This window comes from Crocodylus porosus, unplaced genomic scaffold, assembly GCF_001723895.1.
Source record: "Crocodylus porosus isolate Cpor-Errol unplaced genomic scaffold, CroPor_comp1, whole genome shotgun sequence".
NCBI classification, from domain to species: domain Eukaryota; kingdom Metazoa; phylum Chordata; order Crocodylia; family Crocodylidae; genus Crocodylus; species Crocodylus porosus.
In genome coordinates this window covers 103,136,921-103,154,878 of record NW_017728906.1, presented here as the reverse complement: position 1 = coordinate 103,154,878, position 17,958 = coordinate 103,136,921, and the positions used below count along the sequence as shown (strand labels likewise).

Sequence of the window (17,958 nt, the reverse complement as noted above, 5' to 3'; positions counted from 1 at the left end):
GGTTTTCACAGTAAGTTTCAATAAATAATTGGTTGATTAATGGGCATCCTTTCTGGGAGAATATGACAAATGCCAATGAAAATGTTGATTTTGTAATACACCTAAGGAGCATTTAATCAATGATCAGAATAAACAATTAGCTATACAATTAGGTGTCATTCCAAATTATTTAATACAGGAAGATGGCACTGGCCACCAGTTAGCACCTGTTTCTCTTCCTGGCTTTTGTCTACTAAAGAGTATATAACTTTGAATCTACAGGTACTCAAGCCACCCTAGGTAGATGCATGCATGCATACACACACATAGGCTTACACACCTGCCTTTTTGCAGGACAAAGGTTTACTGGTGATTAATGATCCTGAATTTGTGCTGTTAACGTAAGTGATTGGATAAATATGTCTTTAAAAAGTTCTTAATATTGACACAAGCAAAGTAAATTAAGAGCTTGATACTGCAAACCATACAGATGTGAGAAGCTCTTATCCTGATAAATATTTGCATTGAAACCAAGTGTATTATTTATATGAGTTATAGTTTTTAGCTTATACTCTAATCAAGTTATGTTATAATCAGTTTCAGAAGTATAACTAAATACACTATGCAAAATGAAAAGGACTGAATGCAGAACTGGCTGAATGCAGAAATATCATATAACTGTGGAAATGAATGCTTCATATCTGATTCTGTGCAATGAGCATTATCTCAAGTCCCATTCAGTATTCATTCAGAGTTATGCCTGAGTAAGAACTGCAGAGCTGGCCAAGAATGGCCATCCAGCAAGTGAACATATTAAAGTAAGTCCCAGTAAACTTGTTTTCACCAGTGAGGATGAAAGATCAATGTGAACTGGACACTAGATTAATATAAATCAAATATCAGTGAAGTATAAGCCATTATACAGACAATCTAAAATTAAGCCTAATCAAGATTTTGAAATTGCTAGGATACACTACATGCTTGGAAAAGAAGTGTGCCATAGTTTGCAGTTTATGTAGACACATACTAACCTTAAAATGTGTATTTTAGATATTAGTGCTAAGAAATACCATGACAGACACATTATATTACTTTGCTGTCTGCAAATAGTGGCAAATTTTGGCATGTTTTCTACAATAAAAGAAGAAAACTGGGGTAACTATAGTTTCACTGATATTGCTTCTTTTTGCTTGGAGAGACCAGAAGAGTAAGAAATAATTCTTCTATGAGAAAAAAATAAACCACATAAAAATAAAAGTGTGTTAGAGCTTATCAAATTATGGTATTTAAAATATGGTGTAAAGAAAAAGAAGAGGGAAAAAGTGCATTCTATCAGATCACAAATTATGACGCTTAGCCAAGTATGAAAGTATTTCACCCAGGGATTCTAATTCTCTCTGCTGTGTTGAATGGGAAGTCTACCTTTTCTGTAATGCTGCACATTACAACACCTGACAGAAGAGCATTCCATAGTCTATCAGACAGAATTTGCTTTCATTTCAGCATTTGGTTGATGTTCTCCCTGATTCCAAAGACTTTTACTTAAAACCTTCATTTCTGATTAACTACTTCTTTGGATTAAGGCTACTTGCCTCCTGGGCATAAGCATGACATAAGCAACAGTTTCAATTTCTGGGGGTATTACTCTTAAACTGGGTAATGTCAAGAAAAAATGACAAATGTGATCTTTTTTAGATAGTTTCATCCCTTGTGTTCACAGACTAGTACTAGGAATCATTGTTCCAATGCAATCACTTCCTCAGTGTCATTTTGGAGATGTCAGTCAGTCTACTGATGACAGTGTAATCTAGGGGAAGATATCATTATCATCATCCAGAAATCTGTATCAGGTATATTAGGGGCCCCTAACCCAACAGGCAGCTAAAATACTTGCCTCCTTTGTGTGTGCACAGAATCTGAATACACAAAAGTAACCTCTCCCAGATTCCCTCATAAGCATGCTGAGCATGATGTACTTCTTACTTGCATAATCCCCAAAATAGAATAACTCTCTCCTGCACAGAAGCTGGGAGTGGGAGCCTTGATAAAGCAAGCCAGTAGCCTAAGAAAGGAGTCAGGAAGGAGGGTTCACTCAGGTTGCTTTGTCAGGTGCTGAACACTTAGAAGCTGTAAACACTGTCCTACCATTTGTCCTTTAAAAAAAAAAAAAAGATGAAAAGGCTGTGGCTGCGACTATAACAGCTCCTTCTGTTCACTGGAGCATTCATTCAACCTCAGCATGGCCTCGCTTAGGGAAAAGAAAAAAAGGTGTGAACACCTTCCTCGGCTCTGCCTGGCTGGGTCCAAAATGAGAATCCCTCAATTCCCCCGGAGCTGCCTCCCTCGCAGGGCGCTGCTCTCCCACGAGGCGGTTCCCTGGACTCTCACTCGCCTCCCAAGCGGGCACACATCTGGCCAGCTGCTGCTCCCCGGCCTGTCTGAGCCAGATGTGCCCGCGCTGCCTCCCGCTGGGGCTGTCAGGGGTGGGGGGATCCCCGGCCCCGCGACTGCCTGCCTGCCCTGCTCCGCCAGGCTGGGGGCAGAGAGGGTGGCAAGGGCAAGCCCCGGGACCTCTCCGGGTCCCCCCAGTGCGGGAGTCGCCCGCAGAGTTTCTTGCCCCGGGTCGGGCTGCGGGTGCGGGCGCAAGACACACACAGGGACAGACACACACAGACACACCTTGGCGCCGCAACCTCCTCTTCTTGAGGCCGAAGATGCGGACCTTGGAGAAGATATCCACCAGGTTGCCGTTGCACAGCCCCCGGTTCTTGCTGGGGCTGTTCCGCCTCCTGCTGGCCGACGGCCGGTCCCAGTGCTGCTCCCGCGCCTGCCGCTTCTGCCGGATCAAGCCGCTGGCGATGGCCGCGGCCATGGCTGCTCCTGCCTCTCACCGCCTCGGGGACAGGAGGGAGGGCAGCGGGCCGGGATGGGGGCACGGGCGGGGGGCTCAGCCCCGCCGGGCACCCATCGCCTGTCTCCGGCTCCGGCTGCACCGCATGGAGCCCACGCGGCTGGGACCGGGGCTCAGCGCCCGGCGGCGCCTGCCCCCATCGCCGGCACCGCTGGGGCTGCTCCCGCCGCCGCGTGCCGGGCTGCTGCCTGGTGAGCGCCAAGTGCTCCCCAAACCAGCATCTGGAGAGAGCAAAGCTCCGGCTCCGGGGAGAGCTGGAATCGCGGCGCCGCGGTCCCACCCCGCTCCAGCCTCCCCTGCCCACCCGCGCGCGCACGCACACACACACACACGCACGCACAGAGCGCGATTATATTTTCTGTCCTTCCAAAAGGAGGCGGGGAGGGCTGGGGAGGGGCGGGGGAGAGAAGAAAAGCAGTGGAGAGAAAGGGCAGGGGGAAGGAGGAAGGCAAGGCAGGGGGGCAGCGTCGGTGCTATTGCTCCGGGGGCTGGGAGAGGAGCGGGAGGCAGGGAAGCGGGGCAGATGGAAGGGGGGGGGGCGAGTTTCTAGAGGCTCCCTGCAGCCGGGGGCTTTCCCCATAGCAAAGGGTGGGGCCCTCCTGCCCCCCCTGCCAGCCCAGCCCGCATGCCCAGGAGAGTCCCGGGCTGGCAGGGGGACGGCGGGAAGTTGGGGGAGCCGCGCGGCGCTGCGGGGCGCCCGGGCCAGGGCCGCGGACGGCGCCTCGGAGCGGCGCGGCCAGCAGCAGGGGCACGGCGCGGGGGCTCCTGGGTGACCCCTACTCAACCCCCCCCCCCTTCCCTCTTGGACACTCACTTGCACTCGCACACTCGCACTGTGTGTCTGTCTCAGTAGAGTTCACTCAGGGCAGGGAAAACACGCGCGCACAGACACACGGTGGAGTTGGGGAATGCCGAAGCACACGCGCGCACATTCACTCTCCCAGGGGAGTCGGGGAATGGAAGCACACGCACGCACGCGCTGTGGGGTTGGGGAGGGGAAAGCGCCCAGCAGCCCTGACTCCCCGTGCACACGCCGGCGGCGGGGGAGGGATGTGACTGGGGAGCCGGCTGGAAGCGCTTCCTCCCTTACAGCTAGGTCAGAAAAGAGACGCACACCTCCTCCCGCCGCCCCCCCCGCGCGGGGAACCCGCGACTCCCGCCAGCCCGCGCTCTGTCTCGGGGAGAGACGATGCAAGGGGCAGACTTTGCATCGAGGAGGTAAAACAAACTCCGGCCTTTGAGGCTTCATGGCACAGAACGACTTCCAAGCGGCCCCGCAACCCCCCAGAGTGTGTGAGTGTGAGTGTGCATGCGTATTTTAGCTGCCTGTTGGGTTAGGGGCCCCTAATATACCTCATACAGATTTCTGGATGATGATGGGGGGGGGGCGGGCAGCGGTAGGTTTACTGATCGCGGTCACAAAGTGAAATTACTACCCCCAACACCCCCTCAACAGGCGCTCATGTGATCTTGCTTGAGCACGAACAGCTTGTGTCAGGCAGGAGACCCCAACGCCCCTGCCCTGAGGTGTTGACAGGCAGAAGGAAGTAAATAAAAAGGACCTGAGGGTGGATCTGACAAGCCGTAGCCTCTTTTCTGTAGCATGGATTTAAGACCAGCCTCTTCCTTTCCATGCACCAGCCTCCTGTGACTAGAGGGACCTCTTCCTTTCCTTGCACCAGACTCCTGTGTCCCCCCCCCCCGTCAAATCTGACAGGACAAAGGCGTTGCTCTACCCAAAGGAAGGAGAAAGCAGCAGTAGTTAAGCACTCTTGCCGGCCGCCTTCCCTGCCTGTGCATCTCCCCTCCCCTAGTAAATGATCTAATCCAAACTTTCTTGGTCATGTTCCTAGTGCCTCTCTTCTTCCTTTAGCTGGCATCCAGCCCAAAAGGCGGCTGTTAGCAACAGCAGGATTTGAAGCTGAAAACAGTCCCCGCCAAAATCGCTACTTGGCAATATAAAGCCCACAGGGCTAAGTACTTCCGTTTCTCTCCGATCGATCATTGGATCTCCCCATTCTTTAATCTGAGAAGGACTGTATCCATCTCTAGGGCAAAAGTTTCCACAGGCCTCTCCCTTCCCCAGACTGTGCTAAATCCAGAGCAAACTCGGAGCAGGACACGCTCAAGTGGATCTGGATAATACATTTAATAACGGAGGAGATAGAAACAGATTCAGCTCAAACATTCACGTCGGATTTGCTGTCTGACGGTTTCTAACAGCGCAAGCAATTTCCTCAGCCACTGCTACAATTACTCTCTAGCTAATGCAATTAGAGGTTCTTCCCTTCCATTTCCCCCGCGATTGTTTTGCCTTCGACTTTATCCCTGACCCCCAACACACACACTGAATGATAACAGACTAGAGTCTTCCACGGTTGCATCTTAAACTGCTGCCCTTTCCTGATGCCCTGACTGATGGGGTTTATCTGTCCTCCAAGGACACTGTGACCCTGCCCAGCGCCGTCCTGCTCAGCTCGGGCTGGGCGCTTCGTTCAGCACCATGGACAGCGCACACGGGCCTTCAGCCGGCGTGCGCGGGCGTTTCCCTTGTTCCTGCTGCTGAAGGTGACAGAACAAAAAAAGGGAAAAGGATCATGGCTGCTTATGTCAGGGAAAGCGGGGTAGTCTAGATGAAGGGAAGCAGGAAGCAAGAAAGGTTAAAAAGTGACCTCCAATGGCCCTGGGATTCATCCACAAGGATAATAAGTCTCGAGTAGGAGACTGCACATATTCACTTTGCTGGAAGGACCTTTCGAAAATATTCATTGATGCACAGCCTACAGCCGCTGATCACGTTATCTAGTCGCCTTCCAGCACTACTAATTCCCCAAATGGAATTCAAGGGGGTCCCTGAGATTTTTGGAGGAGAGGTGAGAGGAGAGGAAGGCAAAAATGGAGGGGGATAAATGTAATGGGTAAAAAGGGAAGGGGATAGGGAAGGTGCATTTCCTACTCCAGGGATCAAAAACAAAAGCTCTCTACTTGTATCTCAGAAATGCAGAGTAGTTGTTTACAGCTTTAGATACTCCAAAGAAAACTCAAGAGAGCCATCTGCTGTCTTAACCTGTGATAAAACATGTGCAATTCTAAATCAGAGAGTTTTGATAACAGAGATTGTGGAAGTGTAGACTGTCATGTTAAAGGCAAGTAAGCTTTATGCATTTAGGAGAAACTAAGAGACCTTTCATTGACAATTTATATATTAAAATAGTATTTTTATTTCTAAATGTCAGGTGTGGATATAGAAATAAGCCATTAATGGGAAAGGGGTGTTCAACATTTTCCATTTTCCCCTCTGTTAATTTCTAAGTGCTGACTTATGCGGTTTTAAATTGTTTTGTTTTGTCCCCTCTCACTATCCAGGACATTTTTAGAATGTAAAATCTTTAAAATTGTGTGTTTTATTATGCATGATTAATGTTTGTCATCACATTGTTTAAAATCTAGGTAAAATGCTTCCTTTATAAAATATCTAAGGAGCCTAGAAGGTACTGCCTCTTAATCAAGTTCATTTAGGCATATATAGATCTGGACATGTAGTTAAACAATATATCCTTATTTGTTTAAAAAACCTGAACTGTTTATTTCCAGTGACCATTCAAAGTGCTAACAGGTAAAAAAAAATATGCTCAGTGATATTATTATTACCTACATGTATTAAAAATCCATCTATATAAAGATTTTACATGGCAATGTAGATTCAACACTGAATTTATAACTATCTTGAAGTATATTTATGTGGTTACAAAATTTAAATACACATATGCCTTTTTTGCTTTAAAAAGCTTAACAGCTCAATTCTTTTCAGCAGATGTTCATATATTTTCATATCTATATTAGACTAGAATGAAGTGCAGGCAACAAGTTCTTTGTGACAACAAACCTGAAGAGAATACAGTTATTACTTTTACAGATCAACTGAATAAGAGCATATAGGGAAAAGATATCCACACCAAAAATGCCTCTAGCAAACAGTGTAGAAAGAGAAAAATACTAGACTGCACATTGATACTAGCAGATGAGATCTAGCAAATTTTTATAAGATTTGTTTGCCAACTATATATATATCTCCAATATATATCCTCTTGTGCAGCTCAATATATTAGAATTCAATGTTGCAAATAGTCATACATTTACAATAATCTAAGTCATTATTTCAAAATTATGAATTATGGTAATGAACAGAAATTACGTAGGCTGTTATAAATTGAAGGTCATTTTGTGTCATTACAAACAGAATTTCTCCTAGATTTGTAACATGGTCTTCAGTTTTATGTTATGCCTTTTGGTCACAGTACAACTAAAATTATATTGTGATAGTGTTGTGTTTTAAAACAATGTTTTAAATGTATAGTTCTGCCAATGCTACACACATTCCTTATTCCTCATAGTCACGTTGAAATGCAAGGATCTATTCCTTCAGTAAGAAGCAAATTACTCAGGATGTGCAAGACATTAAGCAACTGGTCCTCGTAAGACATTAAGCACTGAACTGCAAACCTGAAAGATATCTAGAAATGGCAGTAGCATACGAGAAGTCCTTCATATATTTCTTATGTACATGACCAAATTAAATAAGCCAGATCCAATTCAAGGTTCCATTGCCTTAACTAGCCTAGCCCAGCCCTAGATTTTCTCAATGTAGGACATCTTTATAAGTGCTCCAGAGTTGGGGCATGGTGCTTTAATTAGAGTGGCTGAAGGCCCAGGTAGAGACGGACTCTATACCTACATGTGCCCAGTGCTTGCTCATTCAACAACTTTTAGTTACAGTGTCTCCGCAGCCATTCTGAAGATGCTGAATACATGAAATGCCAAGGCTGCTGGAACATGGTCCAAAATGCTTCAGCAGACTTGATAAGTAGGCATCAGGCACATGTGTAGATGCTCATAGAGTCTGTCTAGGCCTTTAGCCAGCTTTAGCTTTACCTAGGCCTTTAGCCAGTTTTAGCAATGGGCGGTTTATATGGCTCCCAACTGAAACAGTACCTGCTCTTTTCTGAAACCCTGAAAATGAGTAGGCATCAGTTATCTTTACTAACCTTTGATCCTTAGGCTCTATTGTCTTTGGAGGTAAAGGTCAAATAGAATGATATAAATTATACAAGTATTTCTCAAGCTTCTTAGACTCCTGGTATCTGACTAGACTTGAGCCCCCTCCCCCCTGCAAAAAATATCAGCTCTTAGTTTTTACTCTGTTCTGACAACAGAAAAATAATATAGCAGTTTTTCTGTTCTGAAGACCTCAGAAAGACTTCAAATATGAAAGACCCCAAATAGATTTATATTTGAAATCTTTCAGCTTATCTTGAATCATGATTATCGCGCTTCATGTTTACAAATCTAACAATGTGTGGCACCTTGCAACACACTTGAAAGGATCTCAAGGCACCCAAAGGTGTTATAGTATTCTGACTGAGAATCACTGACTTATACCCTCACAAAACCAAGTTTCAAACAATCAAAGCTAGTTTTTCTACTGTTCATGGTTTTACATACACCTGAAAGATTTTTGGCCATACAAGAAAAGTCCTCTCTCTCATGAATATATCAGTATGACCATATGAAGCTGAAGATTACAAATCCCTCTGCAGACAGTTTATGTGCACCCTTTGGTTAAAATAATAATAATCTGGTTGGTTAATAAGGTTTAAATACAGCTGAAATTATTTCAGTTTCATGCATTCATGACTTCTAACTTGGGAATCAGTCTCCTGATACATTACTGTTAACTTCCCAGAAGCTGATGTCTTATACTGAGGATTTTAGTTCTGTGATTTGGTTGTGTACAGTGGCAGAAGAATTAAAGTATGAGAGATAAGAAATAAATTATTTTCTTCATTCAGGCATTACAAACATAATACAGAAAGAAAACAATGGTGTTAGAAATGGTGTAATTTAAAAATCCTAACTTCAGCAACACTAAAATCAGTTGATTAGGCTTTCAAGCAGATAAAGGAATCCTATTTAATGAGTTCAATAATATAAATAGGAGCTATATATGTTATGCTGAATTTCTGTTGAAGGCACTTCACATTCAGCCTCAAATGTCAAATTTCATAACACAATCAGAAGGGCCAAATTCAGATCCGTTACATTTAACTGACATAGGAAGCTTCGCCAAAGTATCATGGATCTTCTCCAGAGATGAATTTGGTCCATGTGTATACGTGTAAGTAACATATATATAAATTAAAGGAAATTTTAAAGTGATAATCTGATATTTTAACAAGCTTTAATTTATGTCTATACACACACACATATATATATACACACAAACACAAATATATATACACACACACGTATATGTACACACACACGTATATATATATGACTAACAGGACTGAAGCATGAAATTAATATTGTACATTGCTCAATAAGTCTTCAGTTTCCACTGAAGACTGCTAGTAACACTTCAATGAACCACTTAATTTAGTTTACATATTAAGAAAAATCTATTCTAAAAAAAACACCTTGCTTAGGAAGTCAAAAAATTTAAAACAAAGACAAATAGAAAAATTAGTGTACAATTTAACCAGAGGTTTGTGGGTTCAAGAACTTAAAAATCACACAATATCCTAGAAAAATCATAAGCAAGATCTGAGATAAAATTTTCAGGAATGAAAACAGTAAGGCTGGTCTGAAATTATGTAAGTTTGGGGTACATCATTTACTTTCCTCCTGGAAAAATAGTCTTTTAATCTTTACCTTAATTGTAATAAAAACTATATAAATAGTTCAAAGAGCTTATTTTAAATATACTTCAAAAAAATCTTGATTTTTTGTCTTGTCCTTCATTAACATTGTGTGTGTGTGTGTTTCAGCCTGATTCAAAAACTGTTGATAGTGACTATGCTGAATTTAAATCAGCTTCAAAAGGAAGGGGTTTTTGGGGAGAGCAGGGTATATTGTTTCTGAAAATTAAAAGAAAAAGTTTCTTTTTTTTGTTTTCTTGTTTTAATACTGTTCACTGAGAGATTAGCTTTAAATTTCTGAGTAGGGACCTGCAGAATCCATGAAAATTTTACCTAAAAGAGACCTCAAGAAATTGTTTGAGTTTAAATTAGACAAGTGGATATCTGAAATAAGGCAAAAGTAGTTTAAACACGCATTGAGGGGGGAAGAGATCTGCTTACTTTAGTTCTCTTAGACACTTTCAAATACTTTTTACATGACTCTGCATACTTTGGCTCCAATCTTTTATAGGCTCAGCAAATACTGAACACTATGTACTGAAGTCAATGGAGCTAGTTCAGTAAATAAAATGTAAACCTAAACATTTGCAGGTATATTATAAAGTACTCCTTCTTTTTGGAAATTGCCCTGGGAACAGTAGGAACCAAAAGCTAAAGGAAACATAGGAATCACCACAGGAGAACAAAACAGTGGCCCATCTAGTCCAATATACTTTGCCCTGCAGTGGCCAGTACTATCTACTTCAGAGAAGGGTGCAATAAACCCTCCACAATGTAACTGATTTATCCTGTACAGAAGGAAGGTATTTTCTAACTTCCATTTATTAGACCGTAGCTTGGTCTATGGAGCCTCCAGGTTTTTATTGCTTCTGAAAAGTACATCTTTTAACTTAATTGAACATCCCCTTGTTTTTGTATTATGAAAAATGATTGGAAGTTTCAAAAGTAACTTCTCTATACCCTTAATTAATCTTGTATACTGTTATGTCCCCATTTTTCACCTTATAGTGAGATGAAACACCCAAATGTTTTTGATCTCCTTCACAATATTTTTTTCCAGACTTCTATTCACTCAAGACAATTATCACTATTTTCTCTTTAGTTTAGCTATAACTTTCTGAAGTGCTGACTAGAAAGTCTCACCTGGGATAATGATGGGTTATGTAACAGCTTTCTGATTCCAGCGTTAAGATGAATTTCCAACAGAGATCATTGAACAAAATCCCTCTCAATAACAAGCAGCAAAACAACCTCAACTCTCCCTCCAATATCTCACCCAAAATAACTAGTGTATAACTGAGCAGTCAGTTTAGCTCAGGTTTAGCAGTCTTGCTGAGTAAAACAAGTTTAGCCTGTCTCAGGGCTTCAAATTTCCCAGCAATCCTCCATCATTACTCCCATCATTACTCCTCCCACCCCTTCAGTTTCTATTTTATTCTGTTCCCTCCCACATGCATCTTTTTGTAATTTTACTTTACTCCCTGTAGCCTCAAAACCCCCTCCCTGCTCCCCATTCCCTCAAAGAAGTAGTTTAAATAGTCTCATCCCCATAGAGCCAGTCTCATCAGGGACTGAAAAGACAATTAAGAATCAGGAGGCTGAAGAAGTTATCCCTAATGGATATCCCAATTACGATAAATACCAGTTAATTCACTGCACCAAAGGGAATGTAAATAATGGCAAAATATCCAGTAGTGTAGAGGGGAGGTGACGCTGGCAGGACATTGGAACAGTGAAACTACAATGGCAAATCATCCCATAGGTGAATTACCAGGAGCTTCTGTATCCTCACGTCTTATTTCACTTCAGCCCAGTCTTCTCACAATATCTCCCTGTCACCCAATGCCTTGTAACACACCATAGCTCCCACATCACTCTCACGTAGCACTTCACCAGTTCCACTGCTCATTTCCCAAAAATGTTCCACAACGATTCTCAGCATCTTGTCAAGGAATCCTGATCCCACATGGCCATTCCAAAAAACCCCAACTTGCTGTCTGTTCACACCACCAAAATCAATAGGAGACTTATTGCAAGTCCCCATATCTAAGAAGATAAAATAGGCTTGCAATAGCCTGGGAATTAGTGTGGCACAATGGCAAACACCTGTGTGGATCCAGAACCATTTGCCGAGAAATTACCTGCAACCTAGTACTACCAAGATTTCAGAGAGGGGTGAAAGATTGTGAGCTGTGAGGACACTGAACGAAGGACCTTGGAGGAAATAATGGGTACAGAGGAACATGCAGGAAGAAAGCAGAGAATAAGTCCACTAGGTACCTTCAGCCATTTTTTGTGCTTTAAAAAAAAAGAGAGCCTGAAGCTATGTCCTGGACAAACCTTTGGACAGCTGGAAGATGCAACAGAAAGGTGGGGGGGGGGGAGGAGCTTCAAAAATACTTCTTGCCTAAAATTATTTCTGGTTTTTTTGTTTTTGTTTTTTTAAATATAAAAATGGATAGAGAGGGCTCCCCCTCCTGCAGATATTACTAGAAGAAGTTAAGCAGGTTTTAGAAACAGTTGGGAAGCAAGAATTGCTGGCAGGTAAAGAAAGTAGTGGAGTGCAGCTGGGAAACAATGATTACCTGCTAGGCTATAAAGATGGTTATTGAGGAATACCCCAGGAATCAAGGCTAAAGACTGATCTTTCTTATGTAGGGAGCCAGTTAATCATAAGTAGTCCATGAAAAATCAGGGTGCAGAAACACATGACATAATTTACTGTGATTTGTTCTTTGAAAGTTTCCTTTGTAGTTAGGAATAGACATATAACCAGATCTCCCAGGCTGGATACCCACAATACATGCTATCACAGTGCCTGACCAGTAGCTGACAAGGGAGCTTGTTTGCATTGAGCAAAGGCTAAGCCAGGGTAAAACTGGGAGTGGACATGTAACTGGTACGTTGATGTAACTATGACTGGTGCACATATGACCCTCACTTTCTGAGAATAACTGTATCCTGTGCTTGCTCCACTTTTATCATGGTTTAAAGTCAAATTACTCCATAGTAAATGTGTTGTGTCCACATTCCTAATGACTCATGATTTTTACATGCTGTTAGCACTATGTTACAAGAGAAAAATTGAGGGCTCCCTCCCAGAAAATCACTTAAAACAAAGAGAGAGAGAGAGAGAGAGAGAGAGAGAGAGAGAGAGAGAGAGAGAGAACTCTTGCATCTGTTTGTGGCATCTTTCCCCATGTGAACAGATTACAAACCTATAAACCTTTAAATCAGGGGTTAGCAACCCTTGTCACTTGTAACCCAGCCCAGGCATTACTTTCACTGATTCAAGCAACAAGTGGTGATGGAAAGGGTTAAAATTTAGGGGTAAAAAGAGACCAGGGAGGGCTGGGCAGAGGAAATAGAAGGAACGCAGCAGGTGGCAGGAACCTGGGGATACCCTTTCTGAGTAGCTCTGGCTGCTTCAAAGGAATAGAATGGAACTGGTTGTAGGATCTGGGAGATGCTTCCTCCGGTGTCCACCCAGAGTCTGTTCCTGATCCCCTGAGCTGCTACAGCCCATATCCAGTCTGAGGGCCATAAATTCCCAATCCCAGCTCTAAATGACAGCAGAGGCCTTAAATCAGTAGGAAAACTTATACAGGCATTACACACCATCCCCCACCCACCTCCCATGAAGCCTGGTATTTTATTGAGGTCAGATGCTCACCAAACCTAAAAGACCATTGTGGTTTAGCATAGATACGGTGCACAAAATTTTGTAGTGAACATTATACAGGGATTGACATAACTACCTTTGACTCAGTCTAAATGACCAGGTACCCATTTACACTTAGGTCAACTGGGATCCAAAATAAGGCTTGAACTCACAGCACTGGAGCCAGAGAAATGAGATACAACTGCAGAGTGATTAATATAACATAGAATAAAAGAAAAGAAATGAAGACAAATACTTTAAACTATAGGGAAAGATTTTAATTTAAAAAGACACTGTAAAGAATAAATTATAACTGGGGGATAAATGTTTCTATGAAAAATATGTAAATTGTTGGTGGTTTTCCATTAAAATTTAAAAATTTTGGATCAATTTCAGAACACCCCAATAAAAATGATTAAAAACTAGGGAAAACATGATTCCTGCAAATATTTATATATAGTCATAGCTTTATAAACTGTGAATAATCCTACTGAAATTAGAGTCAGACTACTGTATCAAAGAAACACTCATTCTGCTTTTCTTGAATTAAATTACAAAACTTCCATCAATTTGAAGGGCACAGGCTAAGGGGCCACCAGTCAGTGATTTAATTCAAACTGTTGGAGTCAAACAAAGAGATCAGAACTGCAATTTCAATTTTTTAAAACATCACATATCTAGTGCACACAGGTGCACAAAGAAGTTTGAAAATAAGACACCAAAAAAGAAAGTGGTCACATATTTCATAAATATTGCATACCTACAACTAGAGCAAAGACAGTGCTTGTTCCACTTCACTAGCCAAACCAGTAAGGGCAAGATTATCCCAGAATCTCCTTGACAAATCCACCTTCCTGGGATTTGACAGCCAGCAACAATAATTGTAATTATTCTTCTAAGTAATTGAAAAGCACTCTAACATGGATTATTGCCGTGTGTTAAATTTAGTTTTACAAGCAACAAAAAGAATGCCTTGCTTCTAAGCAGAAATCTGGTTTTAATCCTCCAATGAGATAATTCTAGAGTCAGAACAGTTAGCAAAAAATGAAAATATGTGAAGTCATGTACCAAACTTATGGTCTCAGGTGATAGGTTTTTCAATCACCATGATACAAAAAGAGAAATAAAAATAAGTCTAATGACATAGCAGGGATACTTTTTATCAGTTTCATCAAAATATTATCTTTAAAATAGAAGATATTGAAACAATTTCCTATAGAGAAACATGAAATGATTCATACTTGCTTGTAAAACAGTGTTGCATAAAACACTAGAATGGCAATGTAAAGATTCCAGAAACAATATATATTTTTCCAAAATACATTAAAAGATGCCCACAAAGATGTCAACTTCTAGGATAACAACAATAAAGTAAAGACTGCCAGTGTACCTGAAATAAACTGTTCTTTTCAATAGGAACAATACTTACAATCATGGGTGACTGGTGCCTCCCAAGTTTCTGGGGGGCACCAGACTGTTGATGGGGAGGAGTGGGAAGGGAAGGAGGGGTCAGCCAGTCATTGAGCCAGTGGTGAAACCTGCAGTGCACTTTCACAGGCACTTCCGGTTTTATGGATGGCGCTTCCAGGAGGTGCCCAGCTGAGCTCAGGGGGTGCACGTGCATTCACATGCACCCCCTACGCGTCGGCAATGCTTATAATATCAGATGGTAGTGTTAGAGTGATGTATTGAGCTATGATGGTCCAGGAATTATGCAAGAGGTGAAGATATCTCAGGGTGATACCTTTTATTAAAACAACTGCAGGGTTGGGATTAAAGTTAAACAAAAGATCTATCCCAACCAGTGGGTGTGATAAAAGTTTGCACCCTAAGAAATCATTGCCCCTTGCATATATCAAATGGATCATTTTACAATTATTTTCAAGCATTCTTTAGGTTTAAGAAAATAGGGCATGTAGATATGTAACAATGCATACATATTTCTGAGAAATGGCAAAATGCACTTAAATGAAAGGCTAATAAGTATTTTTTTTAAGCAAAAACCAGACTAGACAGCTGATCAGCAGGGATCCTGGTTTTCTCTGATTAAAAAAATGCTCAATATTTGGATTAAAAAAAATAACCCAAAATCCACATTTTTCCATGATTAAAATGAAACACCACTAATATATGTAATATATATTAGTGTGCATGTGTATAAATCAGTGGGGGGGGGCTCTGTATATACACATCTGCATAGATAGATAGATAGATATACATATTAGTGATGTTTCATTAAAAAAGGAACCCAAAATCCACACTCTCTCATGATTAAAATGAAACATCACTAATATATATATATTAGTGGTGTTTCATATCAGTGGTGTTTCATTTTAAATCATGCGAAAGTGTGGATTTTGGGTTACTTTTTTAATTTGAAAATTGGGGGGTGGTTTATCAGAGAAAAGCAGGATCCTTGCTGATCAGAAATGAGTAATCTGTCTGTACATGTTCATCATATTCATGTGTTTTTTTGAGCTGCTCTTTTTGCAAATATTCGCCTATTAAATATTTCTTTAATTCACTTAGAACACAAGTCCAAGTCACTTTAGTTCTTTGAGAGTCCAAGTTTCACAGAGCCAGAGGTGTTACCTCTGCTACAAGTATATGTGTGTTAATTAACCCTATGCCTGAGAATATGATAGCCACCCACTCTAGTTCAAAGTGGGAAAGATCCAATTTTCTAGTTTGGGTGAGAAAACAAGTCACTAAAAATGCACAGTCAATAAACAACAGACAAGATCAAAAGTCAGGAATTAAAAAGGACATTTTAAAATGAGTTATTATAGAAAAATGCAGCCTTCCTGGAAAAAACTAAATGTGTATATACCAGGCTAAGGAAAATTCACTTTTTAAAACTGTCTCATACTAAGATCAAAAGTAGAAATATTTCTGCATTAAAAGGTACCCAGTTTTAACCTATGGTACAGTTTACAAAAACATTTACACATTTTAATTAGAGGAATGTTTTTAAACCAGTTTAGTTAGACCATTACTAAACCCTAAATGGTCATTTTTAAACTGAAATAAATCTACTTTTCTGAGGATTTGTTTGAATTTTTTTAAACATTAAACATATTTCAAATTATGTAACACTTTACTGCACTAGAAGTTGTGTAAAAAGGGAAATTTACAGGCATAACTATTTATGCTTATTTGTTGATTTAATTTAGATCCCTTCAAAAAGCGCTCTGTCTTCTCCCCAAAAACTGTCCACGAGTTATTCCAGTATAACAATAGCAGTATAATTATACTGCTGCTGATAATTTTCCTTAGGTAGACCTTGTTTCAAATGTGGAGCAGCTTAAACTATTGCAAACATAGCAGAGTATATAATCAGTATAGTTATAGCTCTTTACTTACATTGCTATAAATTCTGCTGGTGCAATTTCTGCATGTAGACAAGGTACTGCTGACACAAGCTGTACTAATATAAATCAACTTCTGTCAATTTATGTCCACAAAGGCAACTTCCACATCCATACAAGATTTAGGAAATTAACAGTCCTGGTCATTTGAAAACAGACATTTCTAGTTAATCTAGTACTCCTGCATCATTGCTACTGAAAACAAAATAGGTACCTGAAGACATATAATTCCACTTTTTTACTCTGGAGGACATAGTTGCCTTAGAGTTCTTTCCACCCCATATGCTGCTCCCTACCTTGTGGCAAGCCACTTCGGGAGAAAAAGTAGGTACTTTGGATTGCTTATAGCACAGCATTGAAACACAGAATGAGCCTTAACTTGGTTTTTCAAGCTCTTTTTATGTACAAATGCTAAGAAGTCTATTTAAATACTCAGGGGATTGCTGTATTTAGTTGTCTTTAAAAATAAAAGTTTTTGTCAGGGAAGGGGAAACTAAAGCTAATTTTAGTGAATGTCTGATAGTGTAGGATGCAGAAGACCTTGGATTCCTATTTCAGGATGAAATATAGAGCATTCCTTCTTAATGATTTTAGAAAAGAAGTTGGACATTCATGTGCCAACTTCAAGGGGTTGAAATAGGTCTGCAGTGATAGAGCAGGCAGCACAACATGAAAGAAAAATAGTCCACAGTGTACAATGGATGAAGAAAAATAGTCCACAGTGTACAATGGATGGCCGCTTCATGGATGTAACAACAGCCATATTTTAATGTGCTTGTTTTTAAGTTGCTAAAATATGCAGTACCAGATTCTAATCTCTACATTAGGAGTGCTTAAACAGTATAGGCTCATACTTGGGTCCTGGCTCCAGCACAAGATCCATGAGTGAAAGCCCCCACCAAGACATCTTAGGACCCTCGATGAGCCCCAGCCTGGCCGCAGGTAAGCAGGGGCCTGTAGTGGGAGGGATGTAGCCCAGCAGGGAGGCAGCTGAGTAGAGCTGAGGAGGGTCACGCCCCCCACCCCCCAGCTCCTACTTGGCCCAGCCCCCCAGGGAACCATGCAACTGGAACCTTGCAAACAGGACGCACAAACACATGCACTTCTGGGCTCGGTGTACAAGTTAGCACAGGAGTTTGCTCAGAAGGGTGAGTGGGAGGGCCTGAGGTGCTGCCAGTGAGCCCCAGGGAAGGAAGTCCCATCAGTAGCCAGGCTACCAGTGGCACAATGTGGATGGGGGCACAGTGCACCCTGAGGGTCCCCTCAGAGTCTGCCGTCTCCCCCTCTGGCACCTCAGAAGCCACCACCCAGATGGAGCCCATGGAGCCTCTGGCTCTCGGC

The 17,958-nt window shown here is 41.7% G+C and overlaps 1 protein-coding gene across 2 annotated transcripts in view; it reads right to left on the bottom strand.

Annotated features, from left to right (window-relative positions):
* Positions 1-17,958, bottom strand: part of FGF14 (fibroblast growth factor 14) — a 691,909-nt gene that overhangs the window by 230,090 nt on the left and 443,861 nt on the right. The window contains exon 1 of one of the 2 annotated variants that reach the window (XM_019529698.1): positions 2,659-3,140. The exons of the other annotated variant lie outside the window; for it this stretch is intronic. Within the exon in view, the coding sequence (XP_019385243.1) occupies positions 2,659-2,851 (193 nt within the window). The 5' untranslated portion in view covers positions 2,852-3,140. Of the gene's footprint in view, positions 1-2,658; positions 3,141-17,958 lie in introns of those variants that run through there. 2 annotated transcript variants of the gene reach the window in all.